The following is a 20,456-nucleotide window of genomic DNA, read 5'->3' on the forward strand; positions in this document are numbered from 1 at the left end:
AGTGTTGAGCCTCGACATTAGGACTCTGCTAATACTTGGTTAAAGAAAGGCAAAACAAAGAGGATAAGACATTTTTCAAAGGATGCTTTTTTTTTTTTAATGACAGAAAACAAACGAATTCACGTGCCAGATAACAGAAGTAGCAGCCTGAACATGCCTCTAACTTTAAGGCAGCAACATTGAGAGATTCATAAATTCTCTTCGATCAAAAATTATATTCTTTATAGCAGGCTGATTAATAGCTTTTCCCTCTTCTTAAAAATAATAATATGGAATGAACAATCAAAGGTTCTGTCACATAACAAATCAGAGCTGTTGGTTTCTTTATTATGACTGCTTAGCAGTCTGCGGCCTGGTCAGAAGTTCAGATATCATCTCCCTGATGGTCCTGAGGGGCATGCCACAGAGGACGCCCTGATGCTTTGCCCTCAGCTCAAGCATAGCATCCACAATCCTCTGCCTCCCCACCTCTGGGTGGAGCTGTGTCAGCTCTGCTATCAGAGTATCAAAGCTGCTCATGGTGCCATAGTGTTGTGGCACAAAGGTTCCCTTTGCTGTAGGGGAGATGCACACCACCTTCCTGTTCCTGATGCTGGGCTTAACAGGAGGCGGGGTTATCAGCTGGAGAGAACAGAGGAGCACACATTTCCATATTAATGCACTCAAAAAACAAAAACAAACAAAACAAACAAGCATAGATCCAGTCCCGATCAAAGGTTTAAGACTTGAAAAATGGCAAACAAGCCAGCTGACAGAAAATGACAATGAATAGACATTTTTGCACAGATTTTAGCCTTGCACAGGGTATGTGGTCCCAAACTTTTGCTCAGCTTTAAAACAGCCCGTTTCAGTTTAAGTGTTGTTTTCAATGAATTGCATGCTTTCAAAAAAAAAAAAAAAAAAAAAAAAAAGTTGTGTCCCACTCCCAGCTCTTCTTGTTGCATGCTGAAGCTCTACTTGGAACCTTGTTAAGATCCAACCATGCAAAATCAGATTTTTTCCCCCCCATTTTTCAAGTGGTCTTAAACTTTTGATCGGGACTGTATGTTCTGCTTCTAACAAAGATCTGAATGCACACTTAAAGTTTGATTGTTTTAGAATGCCTAATGCTCGTCTGCTCACCTCAGTGCTGCTGGAGTCAGTCTTGGAGGTTTGTGGTTTGGCAGCGTCCTGTGAGGAATCAGGTTCAGAGGCAGAGTTCTGGCTGTTGTTCGTGGGTCTGCTGATGTGCTCCAAATGTAAAACGCGACCTTGCATTCTGCATCCATTTAGCTCTTTCACTGCAGTCTCAGCAGACTGGGGGCCACTTAACATAACTATGGCAAATCTTCAGAACATAGCGAGTTGTTAAACTGGCATGCGTGTGCTGATTTGTGAAGCATTAGAATTCGCTGCTACAACCACACATAAGTAAACCTTCTAGAATTGTGTAGAAATGTAACATTTTACAGTTTTGTATAAAATTACAGCCCAGGACTTAATTCTAATCTCAGTGTCATTTAATGTTGGATAAACACTAGCATGACATTGCTACTGGACTTTTACATTACAAGCAATACATTAACATCTGCTTTTGACCAGGTAGATGATTTACTGTATCACTTTGCACACCACTGTGACTCCAGCGATTACATGGAGCAGGGTGAGTACTGCCAGTCTAACAAGAATAGAAATCCCACATGGCAAAACATAATTCCCTAAAGAAAACTGGTGGCCCAAGAGTAAACAGACCTGCTGCAGGTGGAGTGGACACAAGGGTAAAGTAATGTGTTGACAGCAGTACACAAAAAATATGACAGGATAATATCACAGATCACCTGGAATCAGCCAAACACATGCAGGTTTACTTTGATGCAGTTAAAGCATTCATACTCAGGATTGGAGTCACGATTTAAAGCCAAAAACACAGGGAAACTGGGCCCATAATAATGTTTTCCTTAAGGAAAGAATTGATATAAAGACCTGAATGTGTGACTACTTAATAAAACAAGCATAAGCCTGAATAGTGGGGAAAAAAGGACCTCACCTCAAATCCTTTAAAGCAGAAATGCTGACTTCAGTGGGATGGTATTTCTCAAAGAACAGCATCATGTCACTCTGACAGGGACAAAGTTTCAATTAAAGTCTACACTGCCCTCTGCTGGCAATCACACTGCAGTACAATGGTTTTACATAAAAGGATCATTACACAATTTAACTTGTCAATTAAAATTTCCAATGCGAAAAAAAACAATGAATTTTAAAGGACTACTCAAACAACATTGATGAGTAAATGTTCACCTCCGTCACATTGCTGGGCAGCTTGGAAACACACAGTACGGAGCTCATGGCCTCCTGACTGGCTGATTCTGGAATGAAAACAACTTAACTGCAGCTACTTAGAATTTTAATTCTCCAAACGTTCCGCCCTAATGCACTGTTTGCTCTCTCACCATCAGACACATGTGCCGTCACCGGTGTGGGGTCCTGTCTCACAGCAGTAGCTACATCATCTTCTGGAAGCTCCAGCTCTTCCTCAGCATCATACCATTTCTCACCTGTGTTCACCTCTTGACCCGCAGACCCTGTCCACAAAAATAATTCCTCAGATAACCAGTATTCATAAATTGGTTACAGACGCTTCTGCGCATTATGGTTCGAACCTCCATCTTGAGGGATGAGGGTAGGAGCTCTCCTTGTACTGTCATTTTTATTTTTGAGCCGTTTTTCCTTTTCCTGATCAACCTGAGAAAAGAGGGGAAAAAGTTGACTTGTTCATGGTAATGAGGCCCAAATACAGGAAATAAAAAAAAAAAAAAAACCCCACACACACAAAAACAAAACACCAAGCTGAAAAAAAGGACGTGAAAAACAACAATGTGAAGAACCTTTCCGCCTTGAGCATCAGGACGTCCACCATCTCCACTTGGTGCATCCAGCTTCTCCTGGGAGCTGCTTTGGATTAGAAAACATTTGTCATTATTTGGGGGGGGGGGGGGAGTCTCATCTACTCAATAGCTGAAGCAAAATAACATACAACTACACCGCGTTCCAATTATGCAAATGATATTTTCCCCTTATTTTTTGTAAATAGTCGATTCAAATGACAGTCAGCATAATTTTCGAGTCAACCATTAGAGTACAACTCAAATGTTACTCAACAAAACTGCCAATGAAAAAGTGTTTTTCAAAAATAATAAACTTAAAATGCACTGTTCCAAATTATTACGCACAGAGTTTCAAAACATTTTATAGATAGTAGAGAATTGAAAATGGTCATTTGTTGAATTTGCAGCATTAGTAGATCAATTTTACTGAAATCAAAAACATCTTAACAGGTCAAAGCTACATATTAACATAGGACCCCTTATTTGATAGCAGTTTTACAATTCTTGCATCCATGGAACTTGTGAGTTTTTGGAAAGTTTCTTCTTGAATGTCTTTGCAGGATGTCAGAATAGCCTCCCAGAGGTGCTGTTTGGATGTGAACTGCCTCCCACCCTCTTATTTTTTGGTTTGAGGATGCTCCAAAGGTTCTCAATAGGATTGAGGTCAGGGAGGAATGGGGACCACACCATGAGTTTCTCTCCTTTTATGCCGATAGCAGCCAATGATGCAGAGGTGTTCGCTGTAGCATAAGATGGTGCATTGTCTTGCATGAAGATGGTTTTGTTGCAGAAGGCACAGTTCTTCTCTTTCTACCATGGAAGAAAGTGGTCAGTCAGAAACTCCACATACTTTGCAGAGGTCATTTTTACACCTTCAGGGACCCAAAAGAGGCCAACGAGCTCTCTCCCCGTGATTCCAGCTCAAAACATGACTCCACCACGTCCTTGCTGCCGTTGCAGCCCTGTTGAGACATGGTGGCTGTCCACCATCCACCACTGCATCCATCTGGACCATCCTGGGTTGCATTGCACTCATCAGTGAACAGGACTGTTTGAAAATTAGTCTTCATGTAGTTCTGGGCCCACTGCAGCCGTTTCTGCTTGTGAGCACTGGTTAGGGGTGGCCAAATATAAGGTTTATGCACAACTGCAAGTCTCTGGAGGATCCTACACCTTGATGTTCGCAGGGCTCCAGAGGCACCAGCAGCTTCAAATATGTGTTTGCTGCTTTGTTAGCAGCTGCTCTCTTAGTTTGATGCATTTGTCTGGCAGAAACCTTCATCATTGTGCCTTTATCTGCACGAACCCACTTCAGCCACAAATTTCTTACATTATGGTGATCATGCTTAAGTTTTCGTGAAATATCTAAGGTTTTCATTACGTGTCCAAGGCATTCAACCATTTCACGCTTTTCAGCAGCAGAGAGATCATTTTTCCTTCCTATATTGCTTGAAAATGGTGGTCTGCTTAATAATGTGGAACATCCTTCTTCAGTAGTTTTTCCTTTAATTGGGCTCACCAGGCAAACTAATGATCACAGGTGTCCAAGATTGATTTCAGTCATCCAAAGAGCCCTGAGACACAATTTCATCCATGGGTTTAATTGAAAAACGATCATTATGACACTTAAACACAATTCGCATAATAATTTGGAACGCGGTGTAAGTGCGTGTACCTGTTTAGACCTCTTTGTGGGGGCCCAAAATTGACATGTTACTATACTTGTGGGAAGCCACGGTCACTTTATGAAGACAAAAGTGCCCGTCCCCACAAGTTTGAAGGCATTTTTGAGACTCAAAATGCCGTTTTAGTGTCAGGGTTACAATTAAAAAATGAATGCCAAACCATAACCTATGTTTAGGGTAAGCAGCTAGGGAAAGCATTCTGTCAATTAGATGTCCTCACTAAGATAGCAAAATGATAGCGTGTGTGCGCGTGCACATGTGTTTTAATGTACCAAGATGAGATTTCTCCCAAAACTTCACGAATGATCTAGACAGGAAGACAGAAAAAGAAGTTATTTCCAAATAAAGTCCAATTCATCACCCAGCCCCACCACAGAGCTGGCAGATGTTTACTAGGGGTGCAACAATACATGTATCGATATTGAACCGTTCGATACAGTGCTTTCGGTTCTGTACGCATATGTATCGAACACTACAACATGTTTAATTTATTTTATCAACTTTTCTTCTGACGATGTCGTCTGTGTTGAGCGCTCAGTGGATCTGCGTTCGACTACTCTGCCTAGGCTGCACTGTCGAGTGCAGATCCACTAGCACAGCGCAAGCTAGCAAGACAGAAGCTAAGCTTGTTGCAACATGGCAAATGCCTCAACGCTACCCGAAACTGAACCTCCCCCACCCTCATTCAGATCTGGCCTTTGGAACCATCTTGGTTTTCATGTGACGTATGACCCTGATGGTAAGCGTGTCATGGACTAAAGTAAAACAGTATGTCGGATGTGCCACGCAATGCTCAATTGGTGGGAACTAGTGCGTTAGCGCAGTTTGCTCGTTAACGTGTTGACGTCGTCCAGCCCCATGCACGGGGCGATCGGCGGTAACTTGTTAACGGAGATTTGCCGCGTTATGGTGTTAATGTCATTTCAACGAGATTAACTCCGACAGCACTAGCGGGAACACAACGAATATGACTGCACATTTACGCCGACATCATCCTAGTGCAAAGACAAGTGGAAGCAGACAAAACAAAAAGCACGCATACTACAAACTTTACGAGTCATTTAGACAGCCGTTAGCACATGATTCTCCTTATGGGGACCTGATATGTTTAATATGCTGCTGAGAATATAGCCCAGAAGAAGCGTATAGTATAGCTTTTATTTTGGAAAGAGCCATTTCTCTGTAATAAACTCTTTTCCAAAGATGAGCGATTTCTCGATCAGATAGATTTATTTTCTTTATTATTTTGTTGTTTCAGAAACATTAAATTTAAAAACTGTACTTTTGAGAGAAAATATTTATAATTTTAATAAATGACAAATTAAAAAAGGCATGAACATTTTTTTGTATCAAAAAAATATCGAACTGTGACACCAAAGTATCGAACCGAAACGTGAATTTTGTGTATCATTGCACCCCTAATGTTTACCTGTGCAGGGATGTAACTTGATCCTGTGAGTATCTCGCCAGAGTCAACAGATAAAGGCTTCAGTTGCTGCAGGGGAAGCCCTGCCTGGATCTTACTCTTCATCTCATTATAGTCCAACTCCAGTTTTTGGAGAGCAGATATAATGTTTGAAGGAGGATTCTTTGCCCTGCAGTGAGATTCAGGACAAAAACTCTTGTCTCAGACAGAGGCTTATAGGCTCAGACACATATTGTAACTTGGTGCATACTTACACTAGGGTGAGCTGGTTTCCCTCAGTAGAGGTGTAGTATAGTCTCCAGCAGTGCTGTCTGCATATGCTGTACTGCAGTGCCAGGAGGGCTAGCTCTGCTTGCTGAGCACGGTCCATACACTCACACTCTTTTCTCAACTTGCCGCCAACACTGAGGGGGGGGGGGGGTTACATACACACATTATACTCTACAGATCATGCATAAACAGGTCATGCGTGCGTATACTAGGGCTGCTCGATTATGGCAAAAATGATAATCACTATTATTTTCACTGAAATTGAGATCACGATTATTTGACGATATTTATTTAACCCTTTAAGACCTACCATAGAACCAAGTCCACCAGAGCTTATATTATTATTTTTTTTACATGTTGTAGTGCCATTTGTGGGAGCATTTCAAGTTGCTATACATCAATACAACTGTTATAGCCCATATTTTAATAATATGTATGCATTAAGTCCATAGTAATTACATAAATTGCAAAAAAGTGCAATAAACTACAAAAAAAATTGAAAATCGCTTTTGTTTTGTTTACATATATTTCTACTTGGAGAAGTTTAAGAGGTTTATCCCTCAAAACTTTAAATACAATAAAGTTGCAAAAAAATAGTTTCCCACCACAGGAAATTTATTTTGAGTGTCTTCATAGTTTTATTTTGGAGATACAGCAATTTTTATATACTGCAGGAAAAACAAAAAACAATCCTATGATGCAAATTTGCAAAGAAAACAGCATGTGCATCATTTCACTGTGGGAAGTGTTACGAACAGCTGATAGGAACGGCGAAGCGTGTTTCTGGAATATTATGTTTTTGTTCCTGCAAGCGCTTTTTATGCAATTTTTGCAAAGCTATATGTGGAACGAAACCGTGACCTAGGACAAGCTGATGGCATAAGATGTAAGTACAACTCCTCCGGTTTCATATGCAAAACAAATTATTGCGCTAGCTTACACGGTTCAGATTCTACAGGGATTTAAAAATAGTTACGCAAAACGGAGCGTGCTGCTCTGACCGGCTTTAAAGGGTTAACAATGACTTTAAAAAAATAATATAAAATGGTGTGCAACACCACTGAAGTTTTTTTTTTTTTTTAAACTCTCTTTTCAACCAGCGGCAGTCACTCTCCTCTCCAAATAACTTCTGCTTAGCTTTCCGAGCTTCCCTCGGGTCCTCTTAATCAGCGGTCTCCAACCTTTTTTGCGCCACGGACCGGTTTATGCCCGACAATATTTTCACGGACCGGCCTTTAAGGTGTCGCGGATAAATGAGGGAGGGGCTAATAATCGGCTCAGTCATTTTTAATGATCGTTGAAAGCCCAGATCGTAATCGTGATTAAAATTCGATTAATTGAGCAGCCCTAGCGTATACTTCACCTTTTTGTTTTCTCTTTCCCTTCCTGTGTTTTCTTCAGTTTGAGAAATTCCTGAAATATTAATAGACTATTTAAAAATGTTTTGCTGGAGCTTCTATGAATGACAGCTGTTTGGGTTCCAATCTTACCTTGGCGATATAGTCCAGATCTGCCATGCGCACTTCAGTGTTAATGTGTTTGTCAGCTGTTTCCAGGTCCTCAGTTTGAGTAAAGACTGACAGGCACTGCACCACCTCAGTGCCAATCATCGCATCACAGGTGGGGACGCAGGGCATAGGGGAGGTGTGCTTATCTACACTTTTTACCTTGGTGGCAGACTCATATGACCTCAAGGTCTCAGTGCTGGCTTCTGCTGTAACATCATTATTAGTGGTGACTGGACACGAGTGACCGCTCCGGTTTTGTTCTTTCAGACTGTCATTAGCCAGACAGACAAGGATGCTCTTATCATCCGCCATGAGGCTATGAAAGGTGTCGCTTTGATCTTCAAAGGTTAAGAGAGTTGATTGCAGTATGGTCAGTACCATGCATATCCTCATCTCTGCATATATGTTTTGTGGCGTTTTCTTCAGCTTGGCACAGAGGAAACTTACCCTGTTCTGGCTCCACTGCCTGCACAATGCTTCCATCGGTGTACTCTGGATCAATCATCTGAATCCTGTCAGTACTGCTGGAGTCTAGGAGAGACTCTTTGGTAGCCATTGGCCATTCTGACCTGTAACATCAAATAATGTTACTCATTACTCTCAGCCTAACAGGTAGTGCTGTTATAGAAACCAAGTTCTTGTAAATATAATTAGAGTGGTGTAAGAGTGTTTGGTCTATGGAAATTGCATTTTGTGTTTACTTGGGTTATTTTGGTCTAATATCTAATCTTTGTTTGATGATTTCAAATATTTAAGTTTGACAAACACAAATAACAGAAAATCAGGAAGGGGGCAACATATGCACGACATTGAATATGCTGCAGATTTAGGTAACTTTAAATATTTTTTACATTTCTTTCCGATGTCTAAAATAAATTCATTCACTCTGTAGTTGGGGATAATTTAAATCCACAGTTGGTTTAAAGTAGATGTCCGTAGACAGACAGGAGCACCAAAGCTGAAGTCAAAAAGCTGGACACTGTCAGCAGCAACATGGATTTTAGACATGCAACACACATCCTGTGGGCCCACCATCCGCCAGAGGCGGCGTAGGGGTCCGGTGCAAGGTGCTTCAGGTCACTGTCAAGGGCAGGTCCCTTGCAATTTGATTACTCAAGCTGGCCATGGGAAAAGGGAATGTCATCTGTCTGGTATGGAAGGAAACTGAAGTGATGAGAGTTTGACAGAAAGAAAGAGTAGATGTAGCTGGTTCACCTCAACTGACATATTAGGGTCTGAAACTAGTCTCCTCAGAGGGGCTGGGCTCTGCTCCAGTCTAGAGTTACATCAGTGAGAGCAGCAGGCAGGTATACACCAGCCTCTGTGCCTTTGGTAACAGGTATGCACTGTCATTTGCACTTATGTGGCAAAATCATGGTTCAGAATACCTTCTTGCTGGTCAGGGGTTCAAATCCAGTAAACGGTAGGCTAGGCCCTCCATGCTACCTAATGTGTATGTGCTACAGTTAACTCAAGCCATACTGGCTTGTCTGTTGCTCATATTAACAAGGTCTGTGTGAGGTGTTGAATAGCTGTTTTAATGCTACCATGCATGTAATCCCAGGGGAAGGGGTTACATGAAGAGGATGTGGAACTTATGGCTTTGGTAACACCAAACATCTAGACTAAGGGTGAGATAGTAGCTCAATGTTCCAACATCCAGAAGAAGCAACTGCTATCACAACTAGAGATTGATGAGGTACAACACAAATGCTACAGCAAAGGGAACCCAGGACATCAGCTCAAGGGTTGAGAAATCAACATCCCCACCCTCCAAGATTGGTTACCAAGCTCTAAGAACAACTGGTGGGTTGCTGTTGAATGCAAGAGCAGCTGACCTGAAGTTTATGACTAAGCTGGAAACCTGGATCCTCAGTGGCTGATTACCAAGCCTACGTAAAGTACCTGATGAAAGTCTACCAGAAGATGTGAATGCAGCATTACGGTCAACGGCCACTGTCACAATGTATTTGGCTATATGGTAATTAATACCACCCAAAAAAAAAAGTCACTGGCTACCCTCTGCCACCCCTGCAGGCCACCGCCAGATCCTTCTGTCTCAGGAAAAGCAGGGCCCTCACAGGTGACTCCTTGCACCCGTTCACCACTTGTGTGAACCGTCTGGTCGGCACCTCAGGTCAATCAGGTCCCACACCTCCAGACTCACTAACAGCTTCTTCACCTGGACTGTTAACAAATACTACCCCCACTCACCTCACCAATCTGAGCCACAGTCTGAGTAACGCTCATCACTCAGGCCACTCGCATACAATCTATACTCAGACGAAGTCCTTTGCACTGTTTCCAAGAACTTTGTTCAAGAAGTTTGTCTACATTTCTCCTGTTTGTCATTTATTCCTAATGTCTTATTATTTTATTCCTGCAGAGTTGGTGTGGAACACCCATAATTTCATTTTACATGTACATTGACAATAAAGGGCTATTCTAGTCCATCCTATGATGAACAGCCACAAAGAACAGTGTCCTCAGTGGAGATGGAGCATGAAGGGAAGTAAGCTAACTGTCGGAACTGCAGGAAGGCGCAATGTAAAAAGCGGGGCCTAAGAACTGTCCACACCTGTGGCCTTAGAAACTGCTAAACCAAGCCAGCCTTGGCTACCAGCTCGAAAAGGTACACCAGAGAGACAGAAGCAGTAAGAGCCTCACCAAGGCTGAAGATTGAGCAACATTGGGAGAAGGATGCAACACATAACAACAATTCTCAGCGATTAGTAGAGCTCAGCATACCGTAGCAACATTACTGAACAGGATCCAAGAACGTCTCAAGTATGAAGAGTTTGGACAGGACCAGGTCCTGACATGACTCACACCTACTCAATAAAAACACTGCTCTAAGTCGAAGACTCAGTGAAATAAGATGCATACTTACTGTGATGGACTGAAGTCTGCACTCTGGCCTTGTAGCCCTGAAATCTGGTTCCAGGGCTCAGGCTTTCTCCTCTGTCGACATACCTCGAGGTCCGTGTCCAGAGAAACGCTCACCAGGCCGGCTGGTTCCTTGCACACAGCTGCACAGCTGCCCGTTTGAAATGAGTACCTATCTTCATTCAGCTGGCACAGTGGCAGTCCCTTTCAAATAACAACAGTGATTTGTCTTTTAAAAAACAAAAAAACCAAAAAAAAACACAACTTTGACTACACAAACTAAAGCTCTTTAAACACACTTACAGGTCTATAGCAGGCCTTCTGATCATTTGTTTTTTGTGTGACGGGGCTGCTGCAAGCTGCACTGAAGCCACCAGGCATGTGAGCCTGCCCAAACAGCTTTTCTTGATGCTCGTTCCTGTTACAGCCAAGCAAAGTTAAATTCTCCCTACTGGGGAGCATCTCCAAGTCCAGGTGAGTGCTGGGTGTTTCTTGAATAAAAAGCAAACAAATGGAACTGTTACAAGATTACCAAGTTCCATTCACATACTTTCAATCTTCAATTAATACTCATTAAATTTGACAGTTTGAGACAAGAAATAAGCCTTGTTCTATACTAAGACGTGTTGTGAAATTTATTTTTACTACAATTTTGTTGTCATTGCCTGTCTGTGGGATATCTCCAACCGCAGGATGAGTAACCTGAACTTATACCAGGAATTATCCGAAAGTTCCAGGACTTCACTAATTAAAAAACGATTCCAGATTTAAAGATCTTCTCTTCAAAGTCATCTTTCTGTGCAACTGTGGCCCGCTTTCAGCACGATTATCGTTTTTAGATCACTTAACTAACTCCTCTTGGTCCATTTGCATGGTCTGCATGTGCCTGTGTGAGTTTCTTCTGGGTTCTTTCCACAACCCAGAGACATGCATGTTACATTTTGATTCTTGGCAATGGATTTAACACAGAAGATAAAATCCTGTCTAAATTAATAGATATTTTAATATCTATTAAGTGTTATTCGGTTGTAAAATAAAAGGAAAGAACAAGAGAGAGAACGAGAGCTATTGATGGCAGGCCTGAAAGAACAAAAAAAAAAAAAAAAAGAAGAAGTTTTGAGCATATCGAATAACTTCTATGGCCACAGGCGTATAACATCGAGCATCTAGGAGTGCAGACTGCTTCTGCAAAACACTTGTGAAAGAATGTGTCACTCTCAGGAGCTCGGTGAATTCCAGTGTGGCACTGTGATAGGATGCCACCTCTGCAATAAGTCAAGTCATGAAATGTCCTCAATACTAAATATTCCACAGTCAGCTGTTAGCTGTATTATAAAGAAGTGCAAGTCATTGCACTTCTCAGCAACTTGGCCACAAAGTGATAGGCCACACAAAATTACAGAGTGGGGTCAGCAGCTGAGGCGCACAGTGCACAGAGGTTGCCAATTTTCTACAGTCAGTTGCTACAGACCTCCAAATTTCATGTTGCCTTCAGATTAGCTCATGAACAGTGTGTAGAAAGCTTCGTGGAATTGGTTTCCAATTCCATGGCTGAGCAGCTGAGGAACCCAACAGAAGTTGGAATGAGAGAATAAAATGGGTAGAGGGTTGGAAATCACACCTTCGAGTTGGGCTATTATCTGTCTAAGTCAGAGACATCCAGTGAAGCCAGAAGGTGAGTGCACCGGCAGCATTAGTGACAGCTGAATGTGCTGGAATGCGTATCCATTTACTGTGCTGACGCCAACCAAACGTTGACAAAGCACAAGGTCACTAACAGGCATGTTAAATATTCATTTTGTAAATTTTTATTTAAAAAATTCAAGCAAAAAAAGTAGTTAAAAATAAAGTAAAACAGGTAGACAGCTAATGGACAGGAGCTGAAAATACCATCTATTTTGGAAGAGGTCCTTAGAATGAATATTAGTTATGTTTTTTAATTGGCAGAGTCCCAGAACTATCCACCAATAGCACAATGTCCAAACCAATCTGATTAATGCTTTTAAAGGGGTTTCTGTTTTCTGACTCAAGTGTATGAGATGATTATATTACCACATCCATCCATCTCTGTTCCTGCAGTTGTAAACCTGTAAAGAAAATGAATTTTAGTGAAGTGATAGAACTTGTCTGATATGTGTCTTCACAGTAACACATACACGTGCTGGCTGGCTGTCACAGCTGACTGGGCAGGACTGCTGCCATCTGTAAATTTAAAAATAAATTTAGTCTGAGCACACCTAGTGCAAGATTTTAGTACTATAACATACTTACCCTTCACATGAACATGATGCCTATGTATTTCTAAGGCAGGATGTCTTTGCAAGAACTGATGAAACCCTCCTCCTTCTAGGGAAAAGAAAAACATGATAAGGTAACTACAATTCATTTTCAATGCATGAAAATGTGCCTACACCTATACACAAAAATGCTGAAACTGTTAGAACGGTTCTACCAGTTATTTAATTTGCTCATCAATGTGACAACTCTAGGTGATATTTTTTGTTACAAAGGTTACAAATCTAGAGAGTTTTGATGCTCTTCTCGTGTCTGTATGGTTCTCTCAGAACAACTTTGTTACGTTAACTGGCATTTGCTCTGAATGGTTGCCCTCCCCCGACTCCCCAGTTGAAGCAGGAAACATATTAGCCAATCATGTACTGACAGCAGCTATCAAAGTTCTGTATTTTCATTTGTAATTTGATTAGTTATTTCCAGATTAAGTTTGCTTGTTTTGGCTAAGTGTCATTATTTAAACATTGTTTTTTTGTTTTTTTTTTAGTTTCAACTATTAAAGAAAGGAAAAAAAAAAATTCAAAACCTCCCCACAGATATATCATTAAGTACAGTAACTGGAGTAGCTGCTTATATTTAGTTTAACAGTTTCTCTCTGATCTTTCCGAGTTAACTTTGTGAGGACTAGAAAAGTTTGCTTTACAAAACCTGTGCTGGCAAATTATATGGGGACTGCAATTAATTTTAGATCACTTTAATGGTTAATTGCATACTGAGCACTCCAAATAAAAATAAGAAGAAAAGTTATAGATTCCCATGATCAAGGGTTGTTTGTGTAGCCTTTGTGGAAGGCTCTGTGCAGGAATGCGGTAGTGAACCGGAGCAAGGTCCAGAAACAGTAGCGCTCACAGTAAGATGGTACCTTAGGCACATGAAACTGGGTAACAGGTCAGGGAAAAGTCTGTGTGTGTCCATCCCTAGGTGAAGCTGCACCCAATGGAGGAGAACAATGGGCTAAAGCAGGGGTGGGCAACTCCAGACCTCGAGGGCCGGTGTCCCTGCAGGTTTTAGATGTGTCCTTGAACCAACACAGCTGATTTAAATGGCTAAATTAGCTCCTCAACATGTCCTGAAGTTCTCCAGAGGCCTGGTAACGAACTAATCATGTGATTCAGGTGCATTGACCCAGGGTGAGATCTAAAACCCGCAGGACACCGGCCCTCGAGGCCTGGAATTGCCCATCCCTGGGCTAAAGTCTAAACCACCGCACTTCTCAACAGGTTTTGACCAATCAGAAGCACATTCTCTTTTACAAATACCACTAGTACTGCTGGTTAGCATCATCTCTCTGGATTGAGACCGAAACCCTCTTTTACCTTAGATAAAAAGAACATGCAACAACTTCATTAATTCATTTTTTCCTAAACCACTGTGTCTTTTAGACTCCATTCCAACACAACTCTTCAGTTCTACTATTAATCAATTATTAAATATGATCAGTTTCTATTAACAGGATGTGTATCACGGGTTTTCACTTTAGCTGCAATGAAACCACTAATTAAAAAGCTTTTAATCAATTCAGCTTTTTTAGCCAACTACAGACCAATTTCTAACCTCCATTTTTATCTTAAAAAGTCTTGAAAGAATTACTGCTGTTGCGGCTCCTCCAACCTATGGCCGCGGCAGGCTAAACATGAGGACACAGATGACGCGCAACAATAAACACATAAAATACACTTCTGTACCATTTGCTCCTTTTATTTCCACATGCAACTGTCCAATATATAAATCAGCACATGGGATTAACTATTAAACAAATGCACAGATTGCACAAACAAATAACTGCAACTTACCAATAACTGCACTAATTACAATGCCAACTTACAATTAAGGCTATGGCATCAATTAGTGCACAAATATACAAAAACCCATCAAGTTCCAGTTAAAATACATCAAGCTGCGGTCAACAGAAAGTTTTGCCTCATGCTCACCCTACCTTTCTGCTCATCAACATCAGGTGCAGTGAACAGGTGAGTGCAACCACATTTATCATCTACCACTAAGGAATGGTTTTATTTGAATGGTTTCGTTCTGGATTCACAGTGCATCATAGCACAGAAACAACACTAGCAAAGTTAACAAATGATCTTTTTATGGCCCGTCATAGTGGACTGCCTCGCCTGTTAGACTTCAGTGTAGCATTCAATAGCACCAACCACAGTATTTTACTGCAGTGATTAGAACACACCACTGATATATAAAGGAAATAGTCTGAATTACATCTGATTCCAATGCTTTATGTAAATGGAGAGCCGTCTTCACATATGAAAGTTAATCGTAGAGTTCCACAGGGTTCGGTGTTGGGACCAGTACTATTAGCATAACATATACGTCCCTTAAGTAACATTATTAAAAAACAGAATACATTTTCATTGCTATGCAGATGATTTGCAGCTTTATTTATCTATGAAGCCTGACGAGGGCATAAAGATGTCCTTCAACATGCATTAAAAAAAAAAATAAAATGTAGGAATGTTTTCTTTCATCTGCATAATCTCTTAACATTGGAAGTATCCGGTCTCAGAGTGATGTTGAAAAACTAGTTTGTATGTTCATTACAGCTAGGCTGGGCTATTGTAATTCATTATCAGGTCAAATGCTCCCAAAAAGCCTTCACCTAATCCAAAATGCTGCAGCAAGAGTACTGGGACTAGAAACAGAGAGTACATTTCCCCTATATTAGCATCTTTTCATGGCAACCTCTTAAATCCAGAATTGCATTTAAAATCCACCTCACATACCAGATCTTGAATATTCAGGCCCCATCTTATCTGAAAGACCTCATAGGGGCATTTTACCCCATCACAGCGCTTTGCTTTCAACCTGCATAGCCTTCAGTTTTCAGGCTCCTCTTCTCTGGAACCAGTTCCCAGTTTGAATCCTGACAGACACACTCCCTACTTTCAAGACTGGCTTAAAACTTTTCTTTTATCAAAAGAAAAGTTTATTCCCCCAACTATAAGCTTTATCAAAGCTTATAGTTGGGGGAATAAAACATTTTCAAAAAGACAGTCATTCAAAAAGCCTGGAAGTCTGCTGCCCAAAAATCACATTGGCAATTACAAGAAACTGGCGCATTGAAAGCAAAATATGGTGTGGTGTGGCAAAGACATGCATAGTACTATAAGCCCTAATACATTCTCTTTCACATCTTTCTTGACCTCTTTATGTCTTTTACTCTTATGCTGTTTTGTGGATCACAAGGTTTAAAACTACTTATAAACACACACACACACACACACAGTAACTCCACCAGAGTGCCTATTTCGGGTCACTTTTGCCGGTGTTCCAGATCTACTGGCGTTTAGATCAACTGGCGTTGGTCGAACAGATGTGTGGCAGTCTTGCGTTTCAGGAGCTGCTACCGACAAACCAGCGGTTGGTAGTTATATACAGTCTGTATAAGTGTGGTTAATCCAATGAAGATTTGTAAGGAGACGGCAGTTACTTTGAATTCACAGCAGTTACACAGTGATTAGTAATAAACAGAGCCGGTGAGAGTGAATGGATTTAAGAAAGTCAGTGACTCAGGTGTGTCGCTTGGTTTGTCATCTGTTTGTGAGACTGGAGGAGACGTAGAAATCTTTTGTTTTAAATCTTAGTTAGGAAGATTCCTGTTTGAAAACAAGCACTTTTTGTGAGAAATGCAAGAAGTACATCTGCAGAAAGCACACAGTTACATTCTGTCCATCATGTGGACAAAATAGAAAATGTTGAGCATTGGAAAACTGAGAACGTTGGGCAAGTTCAAAATACGTGTTTGTAAGAACGAAAAACCAAATTGTTCCTAAAATAGTTATGGAAAGTCACTGTTGTATGTCTGTGTTCTACATGTTTATCTGATGGGAAATAAAGTTGCTATTGTTTTATTGCAGTTTCTTGACAATTCTGAGTGGATTTACACAGTACGGGTCAAATGACCCGCAACAAAATCAATGTCACTTTTGTTTTTCAACATAATACAAGGGTTAATTTCCAAAACTTCCATATGATCTTCAATTTGTAGCAGATCCACTATCACACAGCAGCTGTAGTTGTGAAGCAAAAACGCTGAATTCGGAGAAATAAACCGTGCGAGCGGAACGATAACGACGACTAGAGTCTCCCGATCGTTTACTCTTGCTGTCCTGTGAACAACATCGGCGTGGTATTACTTGTTTGCTGTTTTCGCGATCGCGTCGCGCATGAGGATATCACCAGGTAAACTCGCCACATTTTTAAACATTTTGTTGTTCAACAGCATCAAGACTGACGGAGTGTGTTTGAGACAACCTCACAAGTGTCACAGATGACACATTTGCCGTTTTTTTGCTGGTTTGTCGGTAGCAGCTCCTGAAACGCAAGACTGCCACACATCTGTTCAACCAACGCCAGTTGATCTAAACGCCAGTAGATCTGGAACACCGGTCCAAGCCCGGGTAAAGTAGCAGGGTTGGAATTGTGACATTAAAAAAAACAAACAAAAAAACCCAATAATTGCTAAAAGAAATTTAATTTGTAGTTCTAAATAAACTCTAAATGCATTTAGGACGTTTTTTACTCACTTTGTCTCTTCCACGATGTTATTTCTCTCTCCAACAACATAAATTACAATTAGATTAGCATGACCAATTATGCAAATTAGGCGATGACGTCATTTAGCGAGTTCTAGCGACTTTTAGGACAACCAATAGCGATTTTCCTTACTGAGAAGTTGGCAACACTGTTGTGGACTGCTGTAGTGGGAGTACCGACACATACCCTGTATGAGCTTTCTGTCCTCGGGTGACAAACGCAGATACCAGCCCAGCAGCTTGGAGTCAGTTAAGGCCAGTTGCGGATAAGCAGCCACCAAATCATACACAGACCTGAAAGCAGAACCACGTCTCTTTTTTTTTTGGTTCAGGTTATTTAGCTGGACACAAAACTGTCGTGGTTACATACCTGTCCAGAAAGAACTTCCTGCGCCCCTCTGTTGATGCAGAAACCGACGCTAAGACAAACAAATGACAAACTAGTAAAATGTAGTTACTGGTCAAGTTTGCGGTACAGAACACAAAGCCTGGACACAGAATAATATCATTGCGCTAGGACATAAATTGGGATTACTTTTACCCATGATTTTATACTTACGTGGACTGGGTCTTTTAATATAAGGATTGTAAAAACTGCTTTCTGGCCACACACCCGCAGAGTAATGAGGTGCCTCGTGAAAGCCACGCCACGATGTTTGATAAGAAGTCATGGGTTGGGTGTCTATTGCAGTCGACCAAACGTAAACAGGCCACGACGTCCGCCACGGGTCATGCGTGTAGCACGGCTCCATTATGACCGCGAAATGGCGTCAGCTAAACACGTGAACGTAATGACGGCTAATGTTAGCATTAAGCAAAGCTAATGTTTATCTGTTAGCATTTGAATTTTCGGTTTCTCGTTTAATATTTCTGAAAATAAAAAGGCACATACGCTTCTCCTTTTAGTTTTCGGAGTTAGCTTGCTAACTTGTTAGTTATGCTACATCCAAACCCCGCGTTACTCTCGAGGCCTTCAGTTGTCTCATAACTACAATAATGGAAGATATATTTTCTCACTCCACTTCATTTTAGCCATGCCGGGGAAAGATTGGTTCGTCAAAGTACAGGAATAGTCCACTCTCTAATTTTACCTTTAGTTAATCTTCGCTATTGCCATTTGTGAGCTTTAACATTCTCCTCCTACGACACTCTTACACATGCAGCGAGTTCTGTAGGTGAAGGACAGTCAGTTTACCCTGTTGTCACTTACCTCAGTCTGGTAGTTGAGAATAGCACTCAGCAGATAACTTTTTTTGAGGGGCGGGATTACATGTATTTATACACAGTACAATTTTATTTGAACATTGAGAAAAACTAATACAATTCAAGTACAGTTTTCATGGATCGATCGATACTAGCGTGATTGGATCGATACTTTGATTTTAACTGTGTTAATTATTTCTTTGGAAAAAGTAAACCTCAAACATGCACTATATGAAAAATGTCCGAATCTTTTTTTGTGTGTGTGCTTTAGAGACAGAAAATTTTAAATTCCAGGTCTCCAAAAGCTCAGTTAAAAACACATGAAAAGGTGAAAGGTGTGTTTTTTGTGTTAACTAATTATTGCGGAAAGTAACGATCACAGTGATGATTAAAACGTGTTCAGAATTTGGAAATTGAGAATTCATCTCATAAGTCGTGGCACATACTCTCCCCCAATTAGCTGCCCGAATACTTTAAAATTATTGGTACTGATTGTATCCATATCAAAATTTGTAGTTTTTGTACAAAGTATCAGTATCAGATACTACCTTGAATTTTACTTAATATCTAATTGGAAAGGAAATCAGTGGTATCCCACATCACTAGTTTTCATTTCCTTTACTATCATATGTATATTGGACAGTGGTAATGTCCATATTAAACATGGCCAAAGTTTCAGGTAATGAGCATGGTGTTAACAGCAGGGATGAGGAGTGAGACTTGTGAGGTCAAAGGACAGCATGTTAATTTGCTTGTTTCACTCTCAGTGGCATGATATTTAAACATAAGACCAAGACCAGATTTAAATATCTGAAAAACATATGGGGCACAAACGCAATATATATATTTTTTAACATAACTGTACAAAATGTACATTATATTTTAGAATAATTTACTGGGAATAGACTGCATTGCAATGGTGCCGACATGATTGGCTTACACTAAAAAACAGATACAGTGCTGTGAAAATATTTTTGCTCCCTCTTAATTTCTTTTTAAGTATTTGTTTAAGATCATCAAACTAATTTCAATATCAACAACAATGCAAGTACAAATACAAAATGCAGTTTTTAAATGGTCCTTTCATTTCTTAAGGAACAAAAGCTATCCAAACCTAACTGATTCTGTCTGAAAAAGTAATTGCCCTCTAAATATGATAACTGATTGTGCCACCCTCTGCAGAAAAAACTGCATCAGCTGTTCGATGGCAATGACTCTTTCACATTGCTTTGTGTAAAGTTAATATGTCAATCCAGTCCCACTGGTGGAGTTTTGAGCATGAACGCGGCAGATGTGATGGGACTCAAACCTTCCAAAAAAATTTGTTCAATCGGTCCATAAAATATTTACCCAAAAGTCCTGGAGATCAAGACATTTAATGGCAAACATGAGACAAGCCTTTGTGTTGTTTTTGGTCAGCAGTGGGTTTCATCTTGAAACTCACCTGTTGTTGCTTTCTATGATCAAGTACATTCTACCTAATGTTCACACTCAGAGAGCAACTTGGGGTTAGTATCTTGCCCAAGAATATTTGGCATGCAGACTGGAGCAGCCATGTATCAAACCATCCACCTTCCAATTAGTATGACCTGCTCTACTACTGAGCTACAGCCACCCCAAGTCTTTCCCATTGTGGATAATAGGTGTCGCTGTGGTTCACTGGAGTCCACAGCCACTCCTTCCAGACTGATAGATGTCACTGACTTTGTTTCTCATCTGTTCTTGAGTTTCTTTAGATTGTACCATGATGTGCTGCTTTTCTTTTG

The 20,456-nt window shown here is 40.7% G+C and overlaps 1 protein-coding gene across 2 annotated transcripts; it reads right to left on the minus strand.

Annotated features, from left to right (window-relative positions):
- Positions 1-54: 54 nt before the first annotated feature.
- Positions 55-18,691, minus strand: rbm44 (RNA binding motif protein 44). Of its 2 annotated transcripts, none has more exons than XM_085435532.1 (21): positions 18,047-18,691; positions 17,858-17,906; positions 17,675-17,781; positions 12,914-12,988; positions 12,799-12,844; positions 12,695-12,729; positions 10,946-11,133; positions 10,647-10,846; positions 8,204-8,325; positions 7,739-8,094; positions 7,612-7,661; positions 6,233-6,382; positions 5,982-6,147; positions 4,825-4,859; positions 2,868-2,931; positions 2,643-2,724; positions 2,433-2,564; positions 2,281-2,348; positions 2,027-2,097; positions 1,123-1,327; positions 55-621 (listed from the first exon to the last, which is right to left on the minus strand). In XM_085435532.1, exons 1-21 carry the CDS (start codon positions 18,237-18,239, stop codon positions 328-330), a joined length of 2,688 nt encoding a protein of 895 aa, XP_085291658.1. In that variant the 5' UTR covers positions 18,240-18,691; the 3' UTR covers positions 55-327. The 2 variants fall into 2 exon arrangements, with proteins under 2 accessions (XP_085291658.1, XP_085291657.1); XM_085435531.1 differs by having other exon boundaries at positions 2,868-2,934.
- Positions 18,692-20,456: the final 1,765 nt, after the last annotated feature.

This window comes from Copadichromis virginalis, linkage group LG16 (assembly GCF_057382275.1).
Source record: "Copadichromis virginalis isolate Kocher_CV1m ecotype Utaka linkage group LG16, C_Virginalis_male_GT1.1, whole genome shotgun sequence".
Classification (NCBI taxonomy): domain Eukaryota; kingdom Metazoa; phylum Chordata; class Actinopteri; order Cichliformes; family Cichlidae; genus Copadichromis; species Copadichromis virginalis.